The sequence below is a fragment of the Aphelocoma coerulescens genome, chromosome 18 (assembly GCF_041296385.1).
Source record: "Aphelocoma coerulescens isolate FSJ_1873_10779 chromosome 18, UR_Acoe_1.0, whole genome shotgun sequence".
NCBI classification, from domain to species: Eukaryota; Metazoa; Chordata; class Aves; order Passeriformes; family Corvidae; genus Aphelocoma; species Aphelocoma coerulescens.
Window position 1 is genome coordinate 297,893 of NC_091031.1, and position 26,732 is coordinate 324,624.

The 26,732-nt window shown below is 56.3% G+C and overlaps 4 protein-coding genes across 6 annotated transcripts; 3 read left to right on the forward strand and 1 right to left on the reverse strand.

The window, feature by feature from the left end:
- The first annotated feature begins 5 nt into the window (after window positions 1-5).
- Window positions 6-10,921, forward strand: PCYT2 (phosphate cytidylyltransferase 2, ethanolamine). 2 transcript variants are annotated; one of them, XM_069032701.1, is made up of 13 exons: window positions 6-106; window positions 554-642; window positions 1,415-1,576; window positions 3,493-3,559; window positions 4,039-4,123; window positions 5,150-5,194; window positions 6,462-6,600; window positions 7,209-7,291; window positions 7,474-7,551; window positions 8,169-8,234; window positions 8,480-8,545; window positions 8,993-9,081; window positions 9,741-10,921. In XM_069032701.1, exons 1-13 carry the CDS (start codon window positions 21-23, stop codon window positions 9,826-9,828), a joined length of 1,143 nt encoding a protein of 380 aa, XP_068888802.1. In that variant the 5' UTR covers window positions 6-20; the 3' UTR covers window positions 9,829-10,921. The 2 variants fall into 2 exon arrangements, with proteins under 2 accessions (XP_068888802.1, XP_068888803.1); XM_069032702.1 differs by lacking the exon at window positions 5,150-5,194.
- A 2,512-nt stretch (window positions 10,922-13,433) lies between these two features.
- ANAPC11 (anaphase promoting complex subunit 11) lies at window positions 13,434-13,887 on the reverse strand. Its single transcript, XM_069032563.1, has 2 exons — window positions 13,712-13,887; window positions 13,434-13,640 (listed from the first exon to the last, which is right to left on the reverse strand). The coding sequence occupies exons 1-2, from the start codon at window positions 13,818-13,820 to the stop codon at window positions 13,495-13,497; spliced, it is 255 nt and encodes an 84-aa protein (XP_068888664.1). The 5' UTR covers window positions 13,821-13,887; the 3' UTR covers window positions 13,434-13,494.
- A 2-nt stretch (window positions 13,888-13,889) lies between these two features.
- Window positions 13,890-18,139, forward strand: ALYREF (Aly/REF export factor). Its single transcript, XM_069032562.1, has 6 exons — window positions 13,890-14,201; window positions 14,368-14,499; window positions 16,404-16,551; window positions 16,716-16,779; window positions 16,901-17,078; window positions 17,863-18,139. Exons 1-6 carry the CDS (start codon window positions 13,974-13,976, stop codon window positions 17,875-17,877), a joined length of 765 nt encoding a protein of 254 aa, XP_068888663.1. The 5' UTR covers window positions 13,890-13,973; the 3' UTR covers window positions 17,878-18,139.
- A 302-nt stretch (window positions 18,140-18,441) lies between these two features.
- On the forward strand, window positions 18,442-26,160 carry ARHGDIA (Rho GDP dissociation inhibitor alpha). Of its 2 annotated transcripts, none has more exons than XM_069032423.1 (6): window positions 18,442-18,545; window positions 22,578-22,787; window positions 23,146-23,229; window positions 23,710-23,786; window positions 23,963-24,026; window positions 24,488-26,160. In XM_069032423.1, exons 2-6 carry the CDS (start codon window positions 22,598-22,600, stop codon window positions 24,685-24,687), a joined length of 615 nt encoding a protein of 204 aa, XP_068888524.1. In that variant the 5' UTR covers window positions 18,442-18,545; window positions 22,578-22,597; the 3' UTR covers window positions 24,688-26,160. The 2 variants fall into 2 exon arrangements, with proteins under 2 accessions (XP_068888524.1, XP_068888525.1); XM_069032424.1 differs by lacking the exon at window positions 18,442-18,545 and adding an exon at window positions 18,657-20,427.
- Window positions 26,161-26,732: the final 572 nt, after the last annotated feature.

Genomic DNA, 26,732 nt, shown 5'->3' on the forward strand with positions numbered 1-26,732 from the left:
CCGCCGGTGACAGTGCGGCCATGCTGCGCAACGGGGCGGCGGGCGGCGGCGGGGCCGCGGCGGGCGGCGGCGGCCAGCGGCCCGTGCGCGTCTGGTGCGATGGATGGTGAGTGGGGCGGGCGCGGGGCCGGGTGATGTCGTGGCGCCGCAGAAATAAACCGTGTTGGCTACGCTGGTGCCTCCGCCTCCTCTGTCACCGCGGCGGGACGGGCCCGGGCCCGGGGGAGAGCGACGCTCTCCGCGCAGAGCACCGGGCGAGCAGGAGCGAACGGGACCGCTCCGGAGCCGGGAGCGCCCTTGGGCTCAGCCGCCTAACGGGCCTCGGTGGGGCCGGTCGGTTCCGCCCCGGGCTGCAGCCGGCACCTGCCGCACCAGGACCGGCTCGCTGCGGTGGGAGGAAGCGCTGCTGCGGCCCTGGTGACCGGGCTGTACCGGCACAGCCCTGCCCGGCAGCAGAGAGACCTTCAGCCCCAAAGCCTGGGGCAGATTGCCCGCAGCTTCCAAGGAAGCACGTCCCGCTGTACCCGGGCTGACCCGGCTCTTCTCTTTCCAGCTACGACATGGTGCACTATGGCCACTCCAACCAGCTGCGCCAGGCGCGGGCCATGGGCGATTACCTGATCGTTGGGGTCCACACGGATGGTAAGAGGTTTTACCAGGTTTCATCTCGTGTAGCCCCTCAAATTGGCCAGCAGCATGAGAACCAAGAGCTCCTGATAGGGTCAGGCTTCTTCCTCCATCTGCTCCAGGAGCAGTAGCCTCCAAGAGAAAAATGTCCCTTCTCTGGGAGTGGAGTTACCCCTGTCACAGTTTTGGTCTGAGGATTAGATGGGTCAGATCTTGCAGGCTCTGAGGGTTGATCTGCATTCTGTGCTATAAAAACAGTTGAAGCTGTTGAAAATCAGTCTGGTTTTGCTGGTAGGAGCTGCAGAACTTATGTTTCAAAACAAGTTACTGTGTGGAGAAAACTCATTTCAAGGCTATCTGGAAGTTAAGTGCCAGAAACAAGTTCTTGCATGTGAAGATATATTTTTAAATGGGTTTATGTATGCAGAATTTCTAGTATGAACCAAGCATAGTATGAAGTTACTGTTTAAGAGGGAAATTTCCCCATGGGGGATGCTAGGATGCCCAGCTCATCCCCTCAGGTACAAGTATCTGGGTACAGGGAAGCACTGAGACCTCTTGCCCTCTGAGTGAATTCCAGGGCCCTTGTTAAGCACTTAGGAAATGCAACTGGGTGGAATTATTTTCTGATCTATCTGGGGCTTCCTTTGCTACCTTGGAATGATCCCAAGCTGAGGATAAGCCTGCGGTGAAATTCACCTGCCCATGAAATGAGTGAGGCAGCTGTGACTGAGAGTCACTGTAGCTGCAGGGTGTGCTTCTAACTGGAATTTTGTTTCTCCCCCAGAGGAGATTGCCAAGCACAAGGGTCCCCCCGTCTTTACACAGGAGGAGAGGTACAAAATGGTGCAGGCCATCAAGTGGGTCGATGAGATTGCTCCTGGAGCTCCTTATGTCACCACACTGGAAACCCTGGACAAGTACAGCTGTGACTTCTGTGTGCATGGGGGTAAGTGGTGTTTGAGGCAGTGGCTGTGCCTGAGGAGGAGGGCACGAACTCACGGAAACCGGTGGTGCCGCCCTGGGAGGAGCCCCGGGAGCAAGAGCAGCCCCGGGAGCGGGCGGAGGCGGCGGTCGGGCGCCCCGGGGGGCCTCGGGGCTGTGTGCTCTGGGTGCCCTGCTGCAAACCGAGCACTGTCCCGGCTGGCACGGGGGTCAAGGATACCTGGTGTGTGCAGAGCTCTGCCTTCTCAACACCTGCACTGGGGGTCGTCGGGGTTACTCTGTGATACAGATCTGCCTTCCCAGTGCCTGCACTGGGCAGCACCGCTGCTCCTGGTCTCGTGGTCTGGAGAAACATGTCAGTGTGCTCAGAATCTTGAGAGTGGCCAGGGCTCTTGTAACTTACAAAAGTGAAATATGTTGTTTAAAATTATCCCGAGGTTGCCCTTAATACCAGCAGAAATTTGTGCAAAGGGGAAAGCCATTTATAAAACTTAAGTGTGATAAACACTATTGAAAAAGTAAGCATGCAGAAATACAATCATGTCTGTATCTACTTATCCTGGGACAAGGTTAGATCTGAAAAGCTTCTCTCTTTATCCAGCTGATAAGCTGTTCAGTGGCTCAGCTGACCATGTGGCCAGAGACCTAGTTCTTACTGTGAACACTTTTTGGTGTACAGTTGCTGGAGAGAACCAGTGTTCTGAGGAAATGTACTTGCTGTGGGACTCTGTCCCTTCCTGGGCCACTGCTGATGCTCATTAAGCCTCAGCCCTTCCTCCTTGCTCCTCTGAAGGAATTTTGTTAGTTTGACCAGGAGTAGTCTTTGCACTCATTTCGTGTATCTCTCATCTGATCCCAGCCACCTGCTATTGATAAGCCAAGTATTTCACTAAATGTAAATAAATCCTTAATCTTTAGAAGATAAATATGCTTTTTTCACGTGGATGGAGTGGTTATCAAATTCCTCATTAACTTCATTGCCTGCCCTGAACGTGTTTGGTGTACGTGACCCCTTACAGGGCTTGGTGAGGGGTTATGACAGTAGAGGAGTGCTTGTGGCCTCTGCTCCACCTGCTTGCATTCATCCCCTCTGCCACGTCATTCCGTGCTTCTCCTGAGCAACACGCCTGCACTGGCAGTTTTGCCAGGTTGTGTTTGTGCAAAAGCTGAGTTTGGAAATAGCTGAGCTTATCTGGGAAGGTGACAGCAATCCTGCTGTTTGTGCCTCTCCTGGCATGCCAAGCTGTGCTGGCAGTGTGTGCCCTCCTGTTCCTGTGCTCTGAGGGGAAGGTGTTGGGTTTTAGGAGAACTGAGCAGGACTGAGCCACCCGACTGTGTGGGTGCGCTCGTGGGCTGCCCTCTCACTGTTTTGGCAAAGGGAAAACAGCTTAGCTTTTGCTTGTGAAGGCTTTGTACCACCACCAAAAGTACGTGAGAAGTGTTTCTGCAGAGAGAGTTGGGAGCCATGTGCCAGGGATGAACCGGAATTGCCTCTGTAGAGGGGTCGCTGGATGTCGCTGTGGAAGTGCCATCACTGAGAGGAAGAAGTTTCCATTGGAGGAACTGTTTCATTGACTGAAAACTTGTAACGTGAACCAATGGTTAAAACCACTCCTGGGAGAGCTAAAAGGTGCTTTTTACATTGATATGGATAGTGCCTGTTTATTGTCATTCAGACAATAATCAGCTGTGCCCACTGCTGTAATGGTGTTTAGTATCCAGGAATATCCTTGTCTTCACAGACACTGTAGTCTTAAAAACCCCTGGCATTTTTGTGGGGCACAGGACATGTCCCCTGTGTATGCACAGGGATTTGGATTGCAGAGCTCCAGTCTGACCCTAGGTGTGTGGGACCTGCACAGCTGCTGCTTTTGTGCAGGAGAGCTTGGGTACAGTTCTGAGGCTTTTTTCTCTCTGCAGATGACATCACCTTAACTATCGATGGCAAGGACACCTATGAGGAAGTAAAGACAGCAGGGCGATACAGGTAACCTCTTGCTGCTTACCTGTTTATCTTGTTTTGGGCAGAGTTTCGGGGAATTTGTGCCCTGAAGGGAAGTCAGATGAAACATACCTATCTTCAGATCACACCTGAACTTGGTTGTATGTGTGTCAGAGCTTCAATTGCTCCCAGCATTTTGGCTTCAGGGAAGTGGGGCAGACAGTCCTGCCCAGTGGGACTGTCTGGTTCCTGGCAGATGCTGGTTCTGGTTTTAAAGCCTCACTGGGAGTTGGCTCTGTTGGGAGGTCTGAGTGAGGGAAGCGTTGTTCACATGAGCAGTTGCTGTGGCGTGAGGACGATGCAGAGGCTCAGCAAATAAATTCTATACTTGAGAGGGAAGGCTTCTTCAGGACAGCCCCTGGTTTGGATTGATCAGGTGTCACAGGCATTCCCGTGGTAATGGTGGGAAGACAGAGGCATACACTCCTGTGGCTTCTGCTTCATCCTTTGCTTGTCTCCCGCAGGGAATGCAAACGCACTCAGGGCGTGTCCACCACTGACCTTGTTGGCCGCATGCTGCTCATGACTAAGGCTCACCACAGCAACATAGTGAGTCAGAGGGCTTTGGGTGGGAGGTGGAGTGCAGGGCATGTGCCACCTCTTCCCTTCTGCTGCCCCAAACGGAGTAGAGCGGAGGAGTGGAGCTCCTGGGCCTTGCTCCCAGGTGCATGGAGAACGGGCAGTGGCAGCAGAACAACCTGCTTATATTTGCTTCAACATGTCTGAGATTACAGTGTGATGGAACAAAGATTCTGATGCCTCATGATCAGTGTGGGCCTCAGGAATGTTAGGGAACTGCAGGCTAGCCCATGACTTCTCCCAGGGTGGAACAACACAGTGCAGGCACATTGATGTGTCAGCCAGGTGCTGCCAGAATTGGAAACTCCTCTCCCTTCCCACTGAGCTTCACGTTTCTGCTTTCTGCTCTCTCTAGTCTGATCAGACCTTTCTTGAGTCTCCTCATCTCACTCTCTGGTTGGGAGCTAACCTAACCAGGGAAGAGTAAAATAGGTGGTTTTATGTCAGGTAATGAGTTGAATTTACTGAGTAATGAAGGAATCTGTGAATAGAATCACCTGGATAACTGCAGGAACAAGTGACCCACAGGTGAATTCAGGGACAAAGGGAGATGTTTTGGTGTGCTGAGCTGTTAAATTGGCTTAGCTGTAACACGTGAGTTCACACCGAGATCTGCCCAGTGCTGCTGGCTGCTGCAGAGACCTAAGCCTGGCTCTCGTGAGGGTCTTTAGCAGGAGAAGGGATGCTGTCCTGTCAGGGGCTTGCCAGGCTGAGGGAGGATGTAGCTGTGCAGCACTTGAGGGGTTGCAGGTTGGGCAAGAACCACCACCTTTGCTGGTGGTGCCAAGCTGGGATCAGATAAGGACACATTTCCTCTGACTCATGCCGGGACAGGACTCTGGTTTAGGTATTAACCAGTTTGTCAGCATTCAGTGCCCCGGATGCCTGGTGTGTGTTTTTGAACCTGGCCTTCCCAGCACTTCCCACACACAAGCATATCTTGGTTGGATGAGCTGTGCAAGTGCTTAAACATTTTGACTCTTTATCTCCCTTCAGGATGAGGACCTAGACTATCGGAAGCACACTGACAACTTTGGGAAGGTAATGTGAGTTCTGGTTGTGGACGTCTGGTTGTTGTCCTACCTGAGAAGGATTCCCAGTGTGCTTTCTGGCCTGTTGCAGGCTTGTTTGTCCTCCCACATGTAGCAGTAACGTCTTGGTGAATGTCTGCTGTCCCCATATGGCAGTGCCTGCGGTGGTTGTGATGGGCAGGTGTGGCACAGGGCAGTGCATGAGCTGTCCTTCAGTGGGACCACAGGGCTGCTGTCCCCACTGAACCTGTGCTGGATTCCTTCCTTGATGTAAATTACTTCCTGCCACTTCCCTTGGGACCCGAGTGCCCCTGGTTCCAGCCCAGGGACAGCCTCTGTGGATGCTCCTCTCAGTGCCTGTGTTGTTTTGAAGGTGGTGTATTGGGTTTGGGAGGTATTGACACAGCAGGCACGTGGCCACACTGCGTTGCAGAGCTCGAAGGCAACGCAGCCCTCTCGGCATTGCAGCTGCTGGGTCCAGCTTGCAGCTCGCACTGCTTCTAAAGGGTCATCAGCCCTGTTTATTTCCTTGGCAGCTGGATTGTCCCTGCTTAATGAGCTGCATCAGCAGCTTGAGCAGGCCTTTTTTACTCACGGGGGTTTGCTGAGCTGTATGAAACATCCTTAGTTCCCCACTATTTTGGGGGTTTTGAGCAGGTGTTATGGGACATACTGCTCCAGCACAACTGTTTCCTGGAGCTTGGACCTGGGTAGAATGGATCAGGGCACTGGGTACCCCACATGACCCCAACAGCTGCGCTGTCTGTGTGCTGCCCTTTGCAGGGCCTGCTCTGGCCTCAGCTGCAGTGTCTGTGTCCTGCCAAGTCCCGTGGAGCAGCTTTGGGGAGCACAGCAGGTGACTTGGTGGCTGTTTGCACAACTACCACGTGGTGGGGACCGAGCTCTGTCCTCAGAGCTGAGGGGCCAGACAGGTGCCCTGAGGCTTGGCAGAGTGTAGGTTGGTTGCGTGTTGTCTCCCGAGCACATCTTGCTTCTCACGGAAATCCAAACCTGCCCTGTTGTCTTCCTCCTTCCTGAGCTTTCCTCTTGGCATCTCCTGAGCTGGCTGCTGAGGGGATGATTTAGACAGAGCATAAAGGGCTTTTGTGAAATTGCCTAAATACTTGATGCCAGGAATGTAGAAAGTCCAAGGTGCTGGGAGTTGTTACAGTTGCCAGGAAATTCAGATGAGCAAATTGCGCAGCACAGTGTTCTGTATTGTCCAAACCCCCTCACAGAGCCTGGAAAGAAGCTGTGTCTGGTGTATTTTTCCACAGGGGCCCAAAGGTCATAGTCCCTGGACTGGCGTCTCGCAGTTCCTGCAGACATCCCAGAAGATCATCCAGTTTGCATCAGGGAAGGAGCCACAGCCGGGAGACACCATCATCTATGTGGCTGGAGCCTTTGACCTGTTCCGTATCCTTGACTCTCTTTGGTTGCAGCAGTGGTCTTTGTTTGATGTTCTCATGTTGGGAGGCACCAGACTGGATATTTGCCTTGGGTTTTTTTTTCCTTTTCTGTAGCTGCACATGAGGGAGGAGTCAGGAGTGAGTTCTTCCTGGCAGTTTCTAAGTCACAGGATGCTGAGAAGGAAGCTATAGCTCCTCTGTGGAGCAGTCTGTGGCTATTGGATTTCAGGACGACAGTTGGATACTCTCAACACTCTAATTTAATGATTGTGGTGAAGACTGTCTGCCATAGACCGAGAGACTGTAACAGAGCATCTGGAGCTGACACTCCATTCCTGGGGCAGGCTTTGAGGCTTTTACATCCGGAACAAGTAGAAATTCTGGATAGAGGCAAAGCTGAGTCCATGTAAGGTGGAGCTGAAAAAATCTCTGGCTTTTGCCCAGAACCAGGGGAACCTGAGGAGGGAGGCAGCAGCTGTTCTTGGAAATAGGCAATTAGTAGTGCAAGAATAAAATCCTAGGGATTCCCATCTCCCACTGTCATTTTTGAGGGACTCTGTTTCTGTCTTCCTTCTGTTTTCCATGTGAGCTTCAGTTCCTTAAACAGATCTGCAGATGTTGGTCATGTAGATTTCCTGGAGAAGGTTCACCAGTTGGCAGAGAAACCCTATATCATTGCTGGGCTGCACTTTGATCAGGTCCGTGTAGAACCTGTCCAAAGGCAGAGCTGCTTGGCCCTGTTCTCTGAACCAGGCAGGCTGTGCTCCGGGAGACAGGACAGGGATGTATTGACCAATACGGGAATTTCATTTTGGGAGAGAGCAAGAGGGAAAGGAGTTGCTCTGTCTCTCTTCTGACTGTGACTGGTGCTTTGCCGTAGGAGGTGAATCGCTACAAAGGGAAGAACTATCCCATCATGAACATCCATGAGCGAACCCTCAGTGTCCTGGCCTGCAGGGTGAGTGGGTGTCTCTGCGCTGTTCCAGAAATTGCCTGGAGCCTGGTGGTGCTCACTTGTGCTCAGTGATCTTGCATGAGTTCCTTGGTGCGCCCCGAGAAGACAGACAAGATGAATCACTTGAGGCTGCCACAGGTGCTGATGAACTCTTGGGAGGCTCTGCTGGGCTCCTGTGCCATCCTGGCTGATCCAAGCTGGTGACCCATCCAGCTGCTCTGCCAGCAGGGACAGGGCTGGACCGGGCCATGTAGGGAGCTGTGTGGCTCTGTGTAGACAGACATATGCCAGTAGAAAACTCTGCTTCCTGCAGCAGGGGAGAAAATTCCTGGGACAAAATCACGGGGAACCTCAGAAATGTGTGCCTGGAGCAATTAACTTCTGGATTTGCTCTGTAGGCACAGAAAGGACATTCTGTAGAGGAACAAAAAGCTGCTGTGTGACAAGCAGTTGCTGCTGAACCCACTTCCCTGTTCCCTTATTTGAACTTCTGAGTCTATAGCCAGGTGACATGCTCAGGTCTCTTTAAGAAGCAGCTGGTTTCTGGCTTGGGATTGGGTTTTGGGTTTTTGATAGGTTTTTTTTTTTCAAATCTGGACCCTACCTGGTTCCTTTTCTAGTATGTCTCAGAGGTGGTGATTGGAGCTCCTTACGCTGTCACTGCTGATCTGTTGGATCACTTCAGGGTGAGTCCTTGCATACGGATGGACACGAGGATGCTGGTGTGTGATGTGTGTGGGGAGCTAAAGTGGTGCAGGACGACCCGGGTGCAAGGAGGGAGTGTCCTGCTCAGTGAGTTACAGAGGGACTGCCATGCTGGTGCAGGAGGGTGGCTTTGCTGATCTCCAGGCTGTGCTCAGTTGGGAGTAGTGGCAGGAAATGTCCCTGTCATCTTTTGGATCTTGTCAGTGACTTTTGTGTCCTTCTCCAGGTAACACTTGTTTGCCATGGGATGACTGAGGTAGTGCCAGACAAGGACGGTTCTGATCCATATGAGGTAAAGTACCAGCTGCTTTGTCAGCATTTGATGTACAGAGCCTGGCTCTGGTTGTGTTCCTGGACTGAGAAGGTGTATTGCAGAGGAGGCTACCTGGGCAGGGCTTTGGCAGGTGATGCAGCTGTTCATCGACCCCTGAGGGTAGCTACATGGAGCAGTCAGTAAATCATTCCTGACAGCTCCGCTCTTCCAGGCATTGTTTTACTCTGCCTGTTTCTGTGCCTTCATGGCAGGGTGAGAAATCCTGTGTGCTTTGCTCTCTGCCAGTCCTGGGCAGCTCCCGTGTATGTGGGGCTTTGCTTTCAGCGTTTGTTCTGCCTCCGAGGAGATCGCTGTGCATCCTGCCTGTCTGGCCACCACAGGACTTGCCACAACTCAGCTCAGCTGTCACTGCTGAGCTGCACACCCAGGTCCCACATGGTTTCACAGCCCAGTGTTTGTCTGCAGGAACCGAAGCAACGTGGCATTTTCCAGCTGGTGGACAGTGGCAGCAATCTCACCACAGATCTAATTGTGCAAAGAATCATCAAGAACAGGTTGGATTTCTTTGTCTCCTGGTTCTGTCACATACCGTTCCATCCAGAATGTCTGGGGACTGATTAATGGGACCAAATAGGGAGAGAAGGGGTTATCTAAAGGCATAGGGTCAGCAAACTTGTTCTTCCGCTTTCATAGCTTGGGGAGACTTTAACTGTGATTGTACCAGTCTGTTCAGGGAAAGGAACAGCTGAACTCTGCTGTGTCAGAATGTGCTACATGGCACATTTATTGGATTTCTCCTATAATGATAAATTTCCTTGCTGTATCCTGGGGGAAAGAGCATGTTGCTTCTCTCAGAGCTTTGGTCTTTTTTCTTTAGGCCTGAGTCCTTCACCTTCAGCACCTTGGCTTACATCAGTGATAAATTTGATTTTGGTGTTACAACACCCAGGACAGCCCAAGAATGGAATAGCAGCTTCTTCCACAGAGGGAGAAAGAAGTAGTGTGGGACCAGTGTGGGAGCCCAGGACTGCAGTGATGGCAACAGCCATGGAAAGCTCTGGGAGAGGCTCTGGAGGAGTCTGGGGATCCTGAGTGGTTTCTGAAGTGCTCTCAGAGCAGCATAGGAGAAGGCAGTGCTCTTCTGCTCCAGGTGCTTTTGTCTACAAGAGGTAAGGATGAATGAGAATCTCACAGCATTGTGTAATTTTTGCAGGCTGGAGTTTGAAGCTCGCAACCAGAAGAAAGAAGCAAAAGAGCTGGCTGTGCTGGAGGCCATGAGAAGGCTGGAGGAGAAGCACTAGGCTGCAGAGCGTGAACGTGTGGTCCACAGAGTGCTGCAACTTCACCCTCCAGGAAAGCAACAGCTTTTCAGGAAAGGACCCCTGAAGGGGGGGCAGCACTGCTAGCACGCAGGATGTGCTGTCCTACCCTCTGCTGTCCTAGCTCCTCCTGCACTAATTATGCAGACAAAACGAGTTGGGATTCTGCTGCCTAGTTTTATCTCTGTTAATCAGTCCCCAGCCCCTTTCCCAGGAGGAGATTTGACAAAAAAAAAAAAGGTTTTAATTATAACTAATGTTTTAACATGTTGATGTGCTTTTACCTTCTGCCATTTCTGGCTCTTAGTAGGAGGGAAGTGGAGGAGCTGCCCATGCCCCCTTGCCCTGCCAGACTCTGCTGTCCTGACTGGGGTCTGCATTCCAGAGCAGCCCCTTGGGCAGTGGTGTGGGTGGCTGGACAGACAGTGAGCAGCCTCGGGGACAAGACAGGGCTCATGTAGTTCCTCCTGCAGCTTTTGCTTAGTAGAACAAGGGGCTGGCTGCCAGAGGTGGTGCTGGGCTCTAGGGTTCACTGTGCTGCCTGTCCTCAGCTCCTGCCCCTGCACAGACCCAGAGCTACTCTGGGTTGAGCTGGATAAAGGCAAATCCTTTGCTGCCCCAGTGACAGGCTGCAGGTGGAAGCTGCTGAAGGGGCAGGTGGTGCTGGTGTGCTGGGTGGAGGTGTTACTCCACATGAGGCATAGGAATCCTGGGGCCTTTTCCCAAAGGCTCTCCATTTGCGAGGCAGCAGGACCCGATGCCTCGTGTGGACTGTACTCAGAGACCCACTTGCTGCTGCTGCCAGAGCCCACCTTGTGCCCGATGGCTTACCTGAGGGGGGGACCTGGCCAGGTGAAGTTTTAGGGCTGTTTTCTGATGGCCTCTAAGGGGAGGTGCATGGCTGGGAGGATGGTTCCTGAGCTGTGAGCCCCTTTTTCCTCTTACATTCCAGGGTACTGTGGTGGATATCCTGAGCAGCTCACTGCACTGTGCCAGATGGTCCTTCCAGGCTCTGTCTGGTGTCCTCTCTCTTGTAAACTTTTATTGCTGATCATTAATAAAATGTTGAAGAGTTGTGCATTGGTCTCTTTGGGGCTTGAGCCCAGGTAGCAGAAAGGGGGCATAGGGAACATGTGCTGCAACACCCCTACACTGGTACTGAGTGGGTGCACGACGCTCCCACTGCAGCTCCAGCAGCTGGGGCTGGCACGATGGCTCCTCAGCCCCAGAGCAGCCATGACCCAGAGCTGCTGGCCCCTTCCTGGGCTCTGCCACCTGTGTGCACAAATTCCCCCTCTGCAGCGTGTGGCCCCCTCCCATGGGCGCTGCAGAGGAGTTTGTTCTTATGGACAAACAGCTCAACCTCGGTGCTGCACGCGCCCTGTGCTGAGCGCGCTGCTGAGCCGCCTCCAGGACACAGGCAGGGTACCACTGCTATTAAAAAATGACAGAAGCATTTTATTGCTGCTCTTGCTGGGCAGTTGGAGATGTCCACTCCACTGGTTCAGCCATGGCGCAGTGGAGGTGCCCTGTTCCTCAAGGCCTCGAGAGCTGCTGCTGAGTTTATTCTGAAAGCTTTGGCATGTGATGTTCCTTTCTCCCAGTGCCTCTGGGCCCTTCTGGTGAGCTGTTTACTGACAACCTGTGAATCCCTGGGCACAACTGAGCGTAGAGTTAAAATGGGGGGACGACAAGAGGAAATGGCCTGAATTTTAAGTTTGCGACTTTGTTTGGTTTCTGTGGTTTGTTGGTTATGTGCTCTTTCTTTGGTTTTTTTGGTGGGGTTTTTTCCCCCTCCAGGCACAGAAGATCAGGAGTGGTTCCTCCGCCCATCGCACAGCACCCCTCCTTGGATGCAGATTGCAGAGTGCCTGGCATTCCCTTGAGCGTTTGTAGCAGGCACCTGTAACAGCATCCGTGAACCCTGCTGAGGGGAGCAACAGATTCGGCCCCCCAAAGCCCCTGCCCCAAGCAGGACTGGGGGTCACCCCCAGGGTCCACAGGCAGGAGCTCAGCACCAGGACTGGGGGTGGAGTCAAGCTGCAGCAGGGTCTTATGGCACTGTGCTGACATCCTCCATGCTGGGGACTCTGGGCTGTGTCCCCTGCAGCAGCTGGTGGCCCCAGCGCCCACTGAGGTTCCTGGGCAGGCACAGGCAGCAGCAGCAGTCTCTACCTGGGCTGGGCTGTGCAAAGGATGGCACAGCAGGTCAGGTCCATGGTGTGTCAAAGCTGCAGCCAGGGCCGCTGCTGGGATAGGGGGACTCCTTGGCTTCTTTCCTAATGAGCTTGGTAGCCACTGGGGCCAGGCAGGGCCCTGGGCACCCCCACTGGGATGGGGACTGCAGCCAGACTAGGTGCTGTGCTCCTGGACTCACCCCTGTGGAGGAGGTGGCCACCCAAGGTACCTCTCCAGGGGTGTCCCTCCTAGGGAACGGCTGGTGTTGGGGGGGCTGCTTCCATTCCACTCTCATCACCGAGTCTGTATCCTGCTGCCAGAGCTGCCCCAGGGCTGGGCAGAGGCTGTGCCGGGTCTCCTGCAGCACAAGGGGGAGCAGGGCCTTTCTGTTTGTGGGGAGACAGGGACATGGACCCCATACCTGCAGTCACTTGCTGTCCAGCACAGCCCCTCGGCCCCTGCTCTCCCTGCACTGTGCCCTGTAGCCCCACAGGCGCTGGGCTGTCCCTGAGCCTGAGGGATTTTGTTCTGCTGGGTATCTGAGCAGCCTCAGCACCACAGGAGGGAGTGGGGGGCTCAGCAGCCCAGAGCTACCCAGATCTGGGTGGGCTCCCGCACTCCACTTCCCTACCCGAGGACAGACAAGACAGAGCCATCCCAAGCATGTTTATTGTCACCACAGAGCCACCAGCACTGGCTCACTCCATGAGGTACGAGGACAGTCATGCCCGCCTTACGCCAGAGAGTGTCACGAGTTCCTGGCAGCTCAGTGGCCATATCCATCACACACAGCACCTGTGGGAGACACTGTCCCAGGGAGTGGGGTCTGTGGCAGCACAGGGCTGGCTAGCAGACATGGGGAGCCTCCAGCTTGCCCAACGCCTGCCAGGGTGGGCATCTGGCTCCTGCTGGTAGCTGCAGAGCACCGCGAGGGTGAAGGGGCCCCAGTACCTGTGGTGGGAGCACGAACCGTGCCTAGCGTCCCACAGGGAGTAGCCCAAGCCCCTGGGGCGGCCCCGGTACTCACCGCGGTGCGGAGCCCCGAAGGGGGGTGGGCCGAGCTGGGCAGCAGTACGGCGAGATCGGGTTCGGCAGAGTCGTCAGTGTCGGACTGGCTGGTGGGCGGCGAGCGACACAGGCCAGAGAGTAGCCCCGAGGCTCTGGCCACCGAGGAGTGGCGGGGCCGGGTCGTCTACAGGTACAAGGACTCGCCGGGGCGGCACAGGACGAGGAGCGCCGGCCCCAGCCAGCGAGCAGCACGCCCGGGGCTGCCGCCACCGCCTTTACAGCCGGGCGGGGGCCCCGCCTTCCGGGGCGGCGGAGCCCGCGGGGCGCCCGGCGGAGGCACCTCCCGCCCCCCACTCCGTGCACCGACCCCGAGCGCGGGACACTGGACACAGACACGCGACTGGCGCCCACACATTTATTGAGCGGGCCGGGGGTGGCCCGTGCCCGTGCCCGGTGCCGCCCTCACTCCCGGAACTTCCACTCCTGGCGGCACATGGGACAGTGCTGCTGCACCTGCTGCGAGTTCAGCCACTTGAGGATGCAGTGCATGTGGAAGCAGTGCGAGCACTGCCCCCACACCAACGGGCAGTCGTCGCCGGGAACCTTACCTGTGGCACGGACACACCGTCAGCCCCGCCCGGTGCGCAGTAACCGGTGCCGGTGCCGGTCCCGCACTCACAGTCGGGGCAGCAGCCGTTGAAGGCCATCCGGCAGATCCCGCAGTTCTCGTCGTTCGCCACCCACAGCCAGGACGCGACCCCGTGCCAGCTCCGCACGCGCACCCGCATGTTCCGGTCCCGGTGCCGGTGCGGTCCCGCCGGAAGTGCTGCCCGCCCCACACGGCTGCGCGCCCCCGCCGCGCCGCGCCTCAGCCCCGCCCGTTCCGCTTCCGGCGCGGGCGCAGCGCGGCCGGAAGTGCGGGTGGGAGCGGTGCCGCCATCATGGCCGACAAGATGGACATGTCCCTGGACGACATCATTAAGCTGAACCGGAGCCAGCGTGGGGCCAGCCGGGGTGGCCGGGGCGGCCGGGGCCGCGGCGGCACCGCACGAGGGGGCGGGCCCGGCCGGGGCGGCGTGGGCGGCGGGCGCGCGGGCGGCGGCCCCGTGCGGAACCGGCCGGTGATGGCCCGGGGCGGCGGCAGGAACCGGCCCGCGCCCTACAGCCGGGTACGGACCGGGCAGGCGGAGCTTGGGCCGCGGCGGCGCGGCGGGCTGGGGTGGAGGGTCCGCGCGGGGCAGGGACGCGGAGGCGGGCCGCCCTTTGTCCACTCCCGGCGCGGCCGCGGGCTGCGAGGCCCTGGCGCCGGTCAGCGAGGTCCCGGTCTCATTGCAGCCGAAGCAACTCCCCGAGAAGTGGCAGCACGACCTGTTCGACAGCGGTTTCGGGGCGGGGGCCGGCGTGGAGACCGGTGGAAAGCTGCTCGTGTCCAACCTGGACTTCGGCGTTTCGGATGCGGACATCCAGGTGGGGCTCGGGGAGGCGTCGCGGGGGAGCGGGGGCCTCATTCATTGCGCCCAGGTCGGGTGCCCGCGGGAACTCTGCCGGCCCTGCTCCGGCTTGCGCCCGGGGTCGAGGATTCCCGGGTGAATCCCCAGTGATGGGGTTTGTACTACGTGTGGCTGCTTTGCCGCGATCGTGGTGGTCTGGAGGGGGCTGGAAGAGCCGGTTTATAGGTGCTTTGTAAGTGACTGCCGCGGTGCACGGGGAACGATGCTGTGACTGTGCTGGATCAAGCTGTGATTGGAGAATTTACTGTGAACTCTATGAGCTCCTACTCTGTGCATCTGTAGCCTAACGGTGCCATGGGCTCTGGTGCTTTGTCAAATCACATTCTGTTGGGTGTTGAGGGGTTCCCACGGATGCACCCATCAGTATAACCAGGCAGTTATTTGTCAGGGGAACAGTTCCCCTGTGCCGCTGCCTTGGTGTACTGTCCTCCACCTGTTGTGGCCATGCCCTGTTTGGGCTGGTCAGAGCCCACAGTGCCTGCAGCTGGGTGCTTGGTGCATCTGCCTCAGGGCTGGAGGCTGAGGGGGGCTCCCACCCGGCCGAGGGGTGTCACAGGGTCATGAGTGGGCTCTGAGCTGTGCAGGAATTGAGTGCCAAGTGTGTCCCTGGCAGGCGCTCCTACGCCACAGAGTGCTGCCATCACCCTGGCCCCTGGCTCTTGTGTCCTCACCAGGGAAAACCAAACCACTGCTGTCAGACTTTCCTCATCGGTTCATTCATTCCAGCCTCTCCACGCACCAATCTGGCTGTGCCTGGGGAATTGGAAAGGAGCTCTGTCAGGTCACCTACTCACTGGGTAGTGTGCTGCACACCACCTCTTTTCCTTGTGTAAGTTCAGATTGGGTTTAAATAAGTTCCTGTTTGTTGCAGTGAGGCCGCAGTGTGTAAAACTCGGTCCCTGCGCTTTGTGTGCAGCCAGGACTCACCTTCCTGCTGCTGCACAAGCTCCCGCTGCGTTTGTTTAACAGCAGGGCTGACTCAATGGCTTTGGCCCCCAGCCCCATAACTTAGTGTTGCCTCAGATGTGGAATTGGTTTTGTTCCTGTGCTAATGCCTCTTTATGTGGTGCGAGAGGCCAGAGGAGTTCTGGTCACGAAGGAGCTGCACAGCGTTGCTCTTTGTGTCCTCTGAGGCAGGAGCAGCTGACCCCAGGCTCTGAGCAGAGCTGATGCAGCCTTGCTTGCCACATTCCATCCAGAAAGCGTCTGCCAGGTGGCCTTTGCAGCTCTCTTCCACCAGTCCTGCTGGGAGCCCTGCTGTGACTCAGGAGCAGCTTGACACAGGCTGTGCAGTAACCTCATTGGCTTCCCAAATGTAGCACCCGAGAAACAAAATTGGTGGCTCTGTTGCTGCCTGTTTATTTCCAGCCTTTGTGGCAGCAAAGGACAGACCTCAGCAGAGGACTTTGTTGGTCTCCATTTTTGGGGTATGTTCCCAATGGGCACAAGTTCAGCGCAGTAAAAGTGTCATCGCCTTGTGGATCCCTGCACTCCCATGGTCATTCTCTGTGAGAAAGGTGTCTGGGGTCTGGAGTATTTTCAATGGTTGCCACTTTGACTCATCTTCAACAAAGTCCCCCAGTTCCACTGGAAAAGAAACAGGTCAGCATTCCTTGAAGCCGCTTCACTGGCTGTAAATGTGCCTTCTGCAGGACGTGAATGCAGAGTCCTGCTTGGTTTTGCCACTTTCGACAACTCCCTGAAATCTTCCTGATGGGCTGTGCTCCCCTCTGCCATTGGCTCTTTTTCCAGATTGTGGTGGTTGGAAAAGCATTGGTGCTGGCCAAGTGTGTCTGTGTGGGGATCTGCAGTGTTTGCAGCATTGATGGATGGGCATGCTCCTTTCCCTCTCATTCTCAGGAGCTATTTGCGGAGTTTGGGACCTTGAAGAAGGCAGCTGTGCACTATGACAGATCTGGTCGCAGTCTAGGAACGGCAGATGTGCATTTTGAGAGGAAGGCTGATGCGCTGAAGGCAATGAAGCAGTACAACGGGGTCCCCTTGGATGGTGAGTCTGTGTGGCCCATCTCCATGGCCTGTTTCCAGCGCTGGAGTGGAGCAACCTGCGCATCTGTGTCCCTGCCTGTGTGCCCGTTTCTCCTGCACATCCGTGTCGCTCCCTCCCACCTTGCGTGTCCTGCGCAGACTCACGGCTGCTCTCCCTCCCTTCAGGGCGCCCCATGAACATCCAGCTGGTGACGTCACAGATCGACACGCAGCGGAGACCAGCACAGAGGTGGGGGAGCCCCTGCCCCAAGCAGTGGGGCGGGAAGGTGCAGGACCCCTCCCTGATGGGGAACGTGGGTCCTGTTTGGGTTCACTGACGGCACTAAAACAGTTGCTTTTAAAACTCACAGTGTAAACAGAGGTGGCATGACCAGAAACCGCGGGGTCTCGGGGGGATTTGGAGGTGGAGGCAACAGGCGAGGGACTCGTGGCGGGAACAGAGGGAGAGGCAGAGGAGCTGGAAGAACTTCCAAACAGCAGCTCTCTGCAGAAGAACTAGATGCACAGCTGGATGCTTACAATGCCAGGGTAAGTGCTGCTTGGGCACTGTCATGGGCTCCCCACAGCATCTCATCCTGGAAAGCACTGGCAGTCTGGAGCTGGCAGAAAAGGGAAAACATTTTCCAGGTCCTTGGACTGAAGCAGTCTCTGAAGCTGAGCTGTGCCTTGGCTTAGGCCTCAGCTTCGCTTTCCAGAGCACTTTGTCACCTGTTGCTGGTGGCTGAGGAATAGCCTCTGCTCTTGCCAGGCTCTATAGCTGGAACAGCCACTATGAACAGCAGCTGCAGAACAAAACCCACAGAGCTGATAGGTTGCAGGAATGAGAAAACAGAAAGGAAAATCTCATGTGGAAAAACTGTGTGGTGTGCTGCTGGGGGAATGCAATTTCTGCAATGTTGGTGGCAGAAATAAGCCCCAGCCTGAGGAGCCATGGGCAGGTTGCAGCTGTACCTGGAACTTGCTCAGCCTGTGGCGCAGCTGGGTCAGGATCCCAACAGAGCTGAGGCCACAAGGACACCGCAACAGTGAAGTTGGTGGTTCAGGACCGGGATAAGTCAGGGCAAGAGCATGGAAGAAGTGGGATGAACAGGATTCTAGAAAAAGCCTTGGAGCAGTGCAGGGGGCTGGTGTGCTGTCCTGCTCAGCACGGTGTGCTATGGCTTGGACCCGCCTATGCCTGTCCTGCAGCGCTTGAGGGTTTATCAGGGCCAGGCTGCCTGCAAAGAAGGGGTGGGCTTGGGTGCAGGGCGGTGCTACAGGGTGCCAGGGCTGCTGCAAGGCACATGGTGACAGTTCCTCCCCTCTCTTCCAGATGGACACCAGCTAAAGCGGCAGCAGTGGGCACAGGGAAGGACTCCAGTCTTGCTCCACACTCCCGGCAGGGGCTGCGGCTGTGGCTACTACTACCGAGGATGGGATTTGTTTTACTTTTACGTTCTGGGATAGGTTTTAACTCCTGTAAAGGTTTTTTTTAATTCTCAGCAGACCTGTTTTGTACCGAGTTATTTTTGGGATAAATTTTTCTGGTTGCCTGTTGGGCCAAGGTGGCTTTTTCACCTTTGCCATAATAAAATAGAACCATGTCTAGAGCTGTGGCTGATGCCTTGCCGCGCTGGGCCCCGCGCCCCATCCTGCTCCCGCACATACCGTGATGCTCTGCCGTGTACCTGTCCCGCCCCGCCGGTCCCGGTCCCGTTCTGCCCCGCTGATCTCGTTCTTGGTCCCGGACCGCTGTCCTGGTCCCGATCCCTCTCTGCCCCGCCCTGCCGGTCCTGCCCCGCTCCGCCTCGGTCCCGCCCATCCGGTCCGGTCCGGCCCGCCCCGCCCGCGCGCGCGCGCCCCCGGGCCAATCAGCGCGCGGTGCGCGGCCGGAAGCGCGGCGGCGGCGCGGCGGTGAGTAACGGGAAGTGCCGGGCGTGTCCCGGAAGTGCGGGGGCGCGCGGGGCCTGGGCGGATCCGCGGCGTTGGCAGCGCAGCGTGGAGTGAGCGAGACCGGTACGGCGGGGCCCGGCGGGAGCGGAGGGACCGGGCGGGTGGGGGGTACAGTACGGCGGGAAGGGCTGGGCCGGGCGCGTCGCGCTGGCTCCGGGCCGCAGAAAGGGCCGGTCGGGGCCGAGAGGCGCCGCGGGGCTCCGGGTGCCCTTGCGCGACCTTCCGAAGGCCGAGGGAGCCGCCGCCCCCGGCGGGGCCGTCCCGGAGCGGAGCGCGTGGGGCGAGGGCGGAGCGCGGGCGGCCCGGGCGGCCCGCGTTCCCCTGAGGGGCCGGGGCAGTTCCTGGCGGGCTTTACCTGGTGCTCGGTTTGAGGGACGATGGACGGGATCGCTGGGCCCGACACGTCCGGGGGTCGGCGGTGCCTCTGGCGCATACGGTCGGTCGGCACGAAATGAGGAACCGGGAGACGCTGTACCAGAGTTGGGCTGCTCCGTGTCAAGGGAGGGCCCTTCCACCCCGAACGCCGCTGGCCGGGTGCGCTTCGAGCCCCGTCGGAGGGTTTGCACAGGAGCCGCGATTCCTGCGCTCCCCCGCCAGCATGACCCCACCGGGAGCAGCGGCGCTTTCCTGGCAGCCGGTCTGAGAGCCGTGACCGTCGTTTGTTTGTGGTGAGAAAAGCCCCCGACCGCGCTTGTTCCCGTGAGGGTTCCGGGTCCGCTCTGTTGCTCCTGTTGTCCGAGCATTCTTCCACTGTGGAAGGTCTTCCACGACTGTGGAGTGGGGACAGTTTAACTGCTCTGGGTTTGGCTGCTGACACACACAGATGGGTCACAGTCTGGGATCCAGGTACCCACGGTGCTGGTTTGCATCCCTGGTGCAGCACTGCCAGCGGCCCTTATGCTTCTGGAGTTGTTTGTGAGTCCTCAGTCTGGCTCTGCACAGCTCACCCATGTAGGTGAATGACAGGTCAGGGATATGTCAGAGCAAAAAGAAAAAACAAATCCTCCATCCTCAAACTGCCCACTGGGCAGCAAATGTGTCCTCCTGTTCCCCGAGTCCTTCCCACCTGGGGCTGTGAGACAGCAGAGGGGATCAGGTGTGATGAGAATTCCCTCGGATGCTCTTACAAAGCAGTGCAGCAGTGGTACCTGGATTTGCCCTGGTAGCGCCTGGCCTCAGGAAGTGTCAGCTAGGCTCCTGTCCCTTCTGTGCTACTGGTGTCCCCCCACTCCCCTGTGCTGCCCTGGGAACCATCTGAGCTGTCCATGTGGAGCAGCCAGGCCGGGTCAGGCTGTTCTGGCTCCCCATCCTAGCAGAGCAGACTGGGACAGGGCCCTGCAGAAACGCCTATTGCTGGGTCACGTTCCAACCGAGTTCTCGGGATGGCTGTGCAGGCTTTCCTGCGCGCAGAAAGAAGGAAGGGTGGGGACTGCTGGAACTGGCGCTGCTGTGTGTGCACGGCTGCGCTGAGGCCTGATGGATGTTGGAAGCTGATTAGCCCATCTGAAGATACTCTTGACTAATGCTGGGTTTGCTGGTGCCATGGGATCGGGATTCTGGGGTATGGAGTCAACGGTTCCCACTGTCCGCCTGGACACAAGCAGGGATATTCCCGCTAGTGTTTCTGCCTGGCAGGAGGTGGGGCTCTCGCGTTTGCTGCTGCAGCTGCTCTGTCCTGCACAAAACATGCTGAGAATCCGGAAGAAACTGCTGGCTTGAGGGAGCAGTGAAGGCAGACTGCGAATTCCCAAGTGGGGATTCAGCCTCCTGCTGCCTTCTACAGGCTGATCCTGAGGATCTGCAGGGAGACAGGGTCTGTTTCTGAAGATCCAGGAGCCCTCCTGTACTCTGCTTCCGGCACAGGCTGGGGTCCCTTCCTGCAACTGTGGCATTTCCCAGGGGGCTGTGCTGTCCCACAGAGCAGTGGGATCCCCAGGACCTGCGGGTAAGCTGATGGGAAAGGTGAGGGCTGTTTCCCCAGAGCCAAGCCCAGCCTGGCCTGCAGTGCTGACTGGAATCATGCTGGTGCTGATCCCCAGGGGTGTTTTCAGTTCTGGTGAGCTCCTCTCGCCTTAGACATCCTGAGAGGGTTAGGGTGGGTCTGATTAATCTATGTGGCAGTACACATGATTCTTTAGCCTGGATCACAGAAGTCAGGCTGGAGCACAGGAACGTGACCAAAGAGCTGGCCATTTGGGATTTTGGTTGCTTTGGGCTTTTTTCTGTGCCCTGTGTGGCATGGTTGTTGCTGAATACCAGTTTGTGTGAGGGGTTCCTCATTGGTCTGGTGGAGATGGGGTTAATGATGCCTGGGAGAAAACTGTCACTGGGGGGGGGGGGGGGGGGCGGTCAGCTGTCAAGGAGTGGCAGCTCTACGCTGACACTGAACTAGTGCATTTCCAAACTGCCCAGGAGAGGATTCTGGATCTTGGAGGTGAGCAGCTGCTGGCAGTCGGGGCTGGGAACACCAAGGCTGTTCCCAGTCAGTGCAGCTGTCTTCCAGCCATGGGAGCTGTGCTGGGGCTGGTGCTGTTGTTCACAGAGCACTGGCTCCAAGAGCTTCAGGTGCTGGAGCAGAAGCTGCCTGATGGCTCCTGCTGTCACTGATCTGGCTATCTGTGAGAGATTTTGTCTCTGCTTGGTCTGAAAATTGGAAGGTGGAGGGGGCCCGTGGATGCTCATGCACAGAAGTGTACCCGCCACTGTTGGAGATACATGTGTGGATGCTAGTGGATCCTCTGCCAGGTGTGTGATTACTGTGCTCTCACAGAAGGCTCAGTCACAGAATTTGGGAGTCACCGCAAGTCTAGGACTTGGGACTTCGGTTCTGTAAAGCTGAAATTCTGTCACTTCCACTCCTGGAAGCCACAGATATCCTCAGAGCAAGATGTGAGAATTAGAACAAACTCGGTCCATAGGAGGTATAATCTAGCCCAGAGGCAAGCTGAAGGACATGAGGAGGGGATCAGGCAGGATGCAGGGTCTGTGAGTGAGCGTTTGCTCACCGCTTCTGGGAGTCCTCAAGCCCGGCAGCTGTTTGGGAGAAGCAAGGGACTGGGATTGATAGGGAGACACTAGCATGAAATCTCATCAGTTGTCCATCTGTGACATGAGACTAAATGTCCTTGTGAAGACAAATTTCCACATCATTCAGTGCGAGGATGTTGGAGGATGCCATGTGGAAGGGCCAGCTGTTTGCTGTGCTGTGCAGGGGTGGTGCCAGCAGCCATGGGAGCTGCAGATGTATAGGTACAGCAGGAAAAGCTCCTGGCTCAGATGCTTGTGCTACACAGGGCCAGAGCCCTGTGGTGTCCCATCATCCCCCAGTGCCTTTCTAAAGCTGTGCCAGAGTGTTCTGAGTCTTTAGAGAGTCCAAGTTGATACTTGCCATAGGATAACCCTTCCGACAATGTGTCCTGTGGAACATCAAGAATTCCTGAATGTGTCATTGGCTTTTACCGAGGATTTTAATGGAGTGTTGGCATCACCTTTGCCCTTGGTGTAGCTGGGCATTTCCTGGGCAGAGTCCTGGGCAGCCGAGCCAGGCTCCACATCTTGTTTCCTTCATTGCCTGTGTCCCCAGCTGTGTGTGCCACAGATCCTTGCAAAGGGCTGAGCCAGGTGTCTCATCCCACTCTGCCAAGGCACCTGTCACAGAGCACTGACCTGAGTTACAAAATGTGAGCACCAGATCCCAGCAGAAGCTCCCAGCATTCATGCCAGTGGTGAGACAGAGGCCTATTCTTGGCTAGAATCCTGTTGTGGAGAGCAGAACTGGGTTTATTCTGGGGTCTGGTTTATTCCTAGTTGATCTTGTGGAGGAGAATGTCTTCCCTATGGCTTTGGGGTATTTACCTTACAAGCAAAGCACTGAGATTGAATTTTTCCTCACTCTTGCCTGGGCCTCTGTGAAATGAAGATGAAACCTGGTCTCTGGAGGGGGCTGGGGGCCCTTGCCAGAGTTGTGTCTCCCAGGGGACAGCGTAAAGGGCCCCAGTGAAGTGGGAGCCTGTGGAGTCACAGCAGAGCAGTTCTGGGGAACCCTGCTGCTGGTGTGGTTGGTTGGGGCACTCACACTTCTCCTCTCTGCTTCAGTGTGGGTCACGTGTGTGAGGATGGCAGAGCAGGAGCCAACAGCAGAGCAGCTGGCCCAGATTGCAGCTGAGAACGAGGAGGATGAACACTCTGTCAACTATAAGCCACCTGCCCAGAAGAGCATCCAGGAGATCCAGGAGCTGGACAAGGACGATGAGAGCCTGCGCAAGTACAAGGAGGCACTGCTGGGTGCCGTCACCGTGAGTGCAGGTGAGCCCTGGGATATGTTGGTCCCCTCTGGCCTTGCCTCTGCTCCCACCTGGGAGCTGTTCTCCCAGCTCTGTGTTTGTGCAGGAGCACAGCCCAGAGCACAGAGCTGTGTCTGTGCTGCCCCATGCCCATCGCTGCCTGCAACGTAGGGCTCAGGGACGGAGGGGTGGGAGTGGCACTCTGCCTTTGCAAGAGGACTGTGGGCTGGGCCTGGTGCAGTAGAAGCCGTGACCCTTACAGAGTCAGAGGCTGGTTTTGCTGGGTTTCATGCTCTTTCAAGAAGTTCCCTGGAAGGCAAAGGAGCTGTGTTGGCCAGTGTCAGGGATGGGTGTTTAACAGCTTTTTCTCTTGTCTCTAGATCCCAACGCTCCAAATGTTGTGGTGACCAAGCTGACCTTGGTCTGCACTACTGCTCCAGGCCCCCTGGAACTGGACCTGACAGGTGAGGTGGGAGGGAATTCCAGCCCTGCTCCTGCGCAGAGCTGGCAGGGGTGCTGCTGGCGAGGTGGCTGAGCCTTCCTGTGTCAGAAGTGCTGGAGGCAGTGCACGGTGCTTGGGCCTTGGGTTCTGTACCTGGAGCCCAGCAGCAGTTCCCTGGCACCTGGATGTTTTGTAGAGGTGTGAGGGGCCAGATGGGGCAGGCAGATTCTTCCAGCCTGCATGGTGACATTCATGGCAGCTTTGAAATGGTGACAGCCTTGGGGCAAACATCTGCAAAGAAACTCTTTAGAATTAATTGCATAGTTGTGCTGCAGTGTCCTGTCAGAGGGCATTTCTTGCCTGGCTGCAGCAGCGTAGAGGGCCCTGCAGCTAGGGCCATTCCCTGCTCCTGCAGCTCCTGCCCCAGCTGCCTCATGCCATGGAAATTCATCCCAGAGCACAGCACAGAAGAGCTCTGAGCAACCCTTTCCTGTCTCTGTAGGTGATCTGGAAAGCTACAAGAAGCAAGCATTTGTGCTGAAGGAGGGCGTGGAATATCGGATAAAAATCTCCTTTAGGGTAAGGATTCCGATCTGGAAATGGAATGAACGGAACATCAGACTGCTGCGGTCCCAGCTTGGGGAGTGCCTGTGCCCTGAAAGTGGGGTTATGCTGAAGGAATGGGCTCTTCCTGCAGGTGGGGTGGGCAGTGTGAATGGAGATGTCCTGCTCAGTCCCTGCTCCTCTCTCTGCAGGTAAACAGGGAGATTGTGTCAGGGTTGAAGTACATCCAGCACACGTTCCGGAAAGGTGTGAAAAGTAAGTGCTTCTCTGTGACTTGGTGCTGCTTTGTGTGAGTGAGGACTTCCTGCTCATTTTGCTGCTGTGACAGGGGCTGCCCAGCAGTTCCTCACGGGAGGGGACAGTCCTCATTGCCACTGGGCCCGTGGAGCTCTGTGAAGGCCTCCGGGCCTGCAGTGGTGGGGCAGCCCGTGGTCCTGGCTGCACAGTGTGTGATCCTGATCCCTCCTGAGCACGTTTTCCCCCTGAGCGTGGCAGGAAGCAGGTCACAGCTGACAGTATTGCCAGCGCTGTGGGGTCACTGCCCACAGGAAGGGCCCATTCCTGGAGGGAAGGGAGCTCTGAACTGGGTGAGATTCCAGTTACAGCTGTTCTATGGATTGTTGTAACAGTAACAGACCCTTCCTTTGCTTTAGCTTTGTCCCAGATGCAGGGGAGGCTCCTGAACAGCCTCCATACACCTCTTTTTGTCGTTTTAGTTGACAAGACCGAATACATGGTTGGGAGCTATGGCCCCCGAGCAGAGGAGTACGAGTTTCTGACCCCCATGGAAGAGGCCCCAAAGGGCATGCTGGCCCGGGGCAGCTACAACATCAAATCCAAGTTCACAGATGATGATAAGACTGACCACCTGTCCTGGGAGTGGAACCTGACTATCAAGAAGGATTGGAAGGACTAGCCCTTCCCAAGGCCAAACCCCAGAGAGCGTGAATCAGACAGTGGCTACCGTAGAATACCCCCCCTGTACCAAAGTGCTGACATTGGAACCCTCTTACCTGTCACCCCCGTTATCATTTGACCAGAGAGCTCAGTTTTTTATGTGCCCCCCTCCCTGGAGAATTGCTGAGTGCATTGACCAAACCGTGCTGTCTGCATCTGGTCTCCAGCTGCCCGTCCTGGGGCTGTGCTGCCCCAGCACTGAGGGGAGTGCCCACTCCCTCGCCAGGCCCTTTCTTGCTTCCCACCTTCCTTTATCCAGGAGGTGCCAAAGGGGAGGAACTCCTGTTAGGATCCCGTGCTTGGCTTTCCTGCGCACAGCTCAGGGTAGCTACTGCTTCCAAGTAGCTGAAGAATTTTGGTGCCAGGCAGCTGTCAAATCAGTATATTGGCTCAAGTGGTGTCTGCCTGCCCTTTCCGCCCCATCAGTGTCCTGGGCAGCTTCATTTGTGGATGTTCCCTGTAACCATGATGCCTTAAATGTGTAACACGTATCCTCTAGGGAGGGAACCCTGCCCCTGTTACACTTTTTAAACGCCACCTGCCCTCCCCGTCTGTTGGCATGGGCTCAGCTTGGTCACGCCCCTCATGGGTTATTAGGAAAGATTCACAACTTCCCACTTTGCTGCTGGTTCGTTCCTCACCTGAGATGGGACATTTCCAGAGGGGAGAGGGTGTGACATCCTGGGTGACGCCTGGCCGCCCTTCCTGGCACCCCAAGCACTGGCCTGGCTGGACCCCAGCCTTGCCTGTGCAGAGCCGCGAGCTCTCTGGGTGTCCTTGTGGCACAGAGGGGGCTGAAGGGCAGGGCGGTGCAGGGGTCACCAATGTTGCCATCACCTCGCACTTCTCATTGCAGCCCAGGTAGCTGCAAAGCACTGAAATTCCAGGACAGCACCTGCCCTCCTGGCTGTGTTGGGCTGAGGATGGACGAGTCTGTCTGTGCAGCTGCTCCTGATGCGATCAACAGAGCTTGCGATGGACAAGTGTTCCGAAGCGGTTAATGCCTTATGTATCTGTTCTGCCTTTAAAATCTGTGCCTGGCCTGCCAGTAGTTATTGCCTTGACACTCGGCCCCCCGTGCCTGCTACAGATCCGCAGCATGCTGGCCTCCACTCTTGGCTGCACAGCTGCGGTCTTGGGGCAAAGAAGCCCCAGGGGCTCCCTGCAAGACCTGGGGGGCTTGGCAGGCATGCGCCACCTCTGCAGCCCTCTGATTTGGATCTACCACATTGAGGTTAGAACTGGGACCAAGTACATGTGGCTTTCTCGTAGCTACGTCTTTGCCTCTAACTCCCCTTGCCCTGTCCCTAGAGAATTTTTCGTTAATTTGATTTGGTGCATATTGTCTGTAAGTCCTAGACCCAGGTTAACAGGTTTGGAATCATCGTCTGCTTCTCCTTTTATGACAGTTAAATAAAATCTTTGAACTGACTGTGTACTGTCCATGCTGGATCTTTGGCAGGAAGTGGCCAAATAGGATTTTTGCAAACACCTAGAGCAGGAGAAGACCAGGATCTCTGGGCTTGCTAGACTGTGGAACAGGATCTGGGACAGCCCTTGCCAGAGGAGGAGAGGCCCCATGGCAATATGTGTGCAGGATCTCTCCCTTGCTATTTGCCGTGCCCACAGTGTGAGGGGTGGGAGTGTGTGGGGCAGTGAAAATAGGGATTTCCAAGTGGGGTCTCTTGCCAGCAGAGGAGCAGGTGGGCTTTGAACTCACAACATGACCGCTCCAGCTGCACACACATAGGGAAATTCCTGTGCAGTCACAGGAATGAGGGAGGTGATCAGAGAACACAATCCAGGAGAGTCAGCATGATAAGAGCCTGCGGATGTTTACAGAGCATGTGGCATGTTTGTGTTAAGGATAAGAAAAGTGTAGCCATGAAAAGCTCTTTACAGAATCCATGGCATGAGAGAACCTGGAGGAGGGGGCTCGGCTTTGCTCCTGGTCAAAGACTCACTAAGGTAACCAAGAACTCCATAGGCTCCCTCTTGTATTTG

Bases quoted from the DNA above. Each gene is read 5' to 3' on its own strand.
- PCYT2 (XM_069032701.1), top strand. From the start codon at position 21: ATGCTGCGCAACGGGGCGGCGGGCGGCGGCGGGGCCGCGGCGGGCGGC. The intron at 643-1,414 runs GTAAGAGGTTTT...TTTCTCCCCCAG, and splicing joins CGTTGGGGTCCACACGGATG to AGGAGATTGCCAAGCACAAG. The intron at 4,124-5,149 runs GTGAGTCAGAGG...ATCTCCCTTCAG, and splicing joins AGGCTCACCACAGCAACATA to GATGAGGACCTAGACTATCG.
- ANAPC11 (XM_069032563.1), bottom strand. From the start codon at position 13,820: ATGCGGGTGCGCGTGCGGAGCTGGCACGGGGTCGCGTCCTGGCTGTGG. The intron at 13,641-13,711 runs GTGAGTGCGGGA...TCCGTGCCACAG, and splicing joins CAACGGCTGCTGCCCCGACT to GTAAGGTTCCCGGCGACGAC.
- ALYREF (XM_069032562.1), top strand. From the start codon at position 13,974: ATGGCCGACAAGATGGACATGTCCCTGGACGACATCATTAAGCTGAAC. The intron at 14,500-16,403 runs GTGGGGCTCGGG...TCTCATTCTCAG, and splicing joins TTTCGGATGCGGACATCCAG to GAGCTATTTGCGGAGTTTGG. The intron at 16,552-16,715 runs GTGAGTCTGTGT...CCCTCCCTTCAG, and splicing joins CAACGGGGTCCCCTTGGATG to GGCGCCCCATGAACATCCAG.
- ARHGDIA (XM_069032423.1), top strand. From the start codon at position 22,598: ATGGCAGAGCAGGAGCCAACAGCAGAGCAGCTGGCCCAGATTGCAGCT. The intron at 23,230-23,709 runs GTGAGGTGGGAG...CTGTCTCTGTAG, and splicing joins CCTGGAACTGGACCTGACAG to GTGATCTGGAAAGCTACAAG. The intron at 23,787-23,962 runs GTAAGGATTCCG...CTCTCTCTGCAG, and splicing joins GGATAAAAATCTCCTTTAGG to GTAAACAGGGAGATTGTGTC.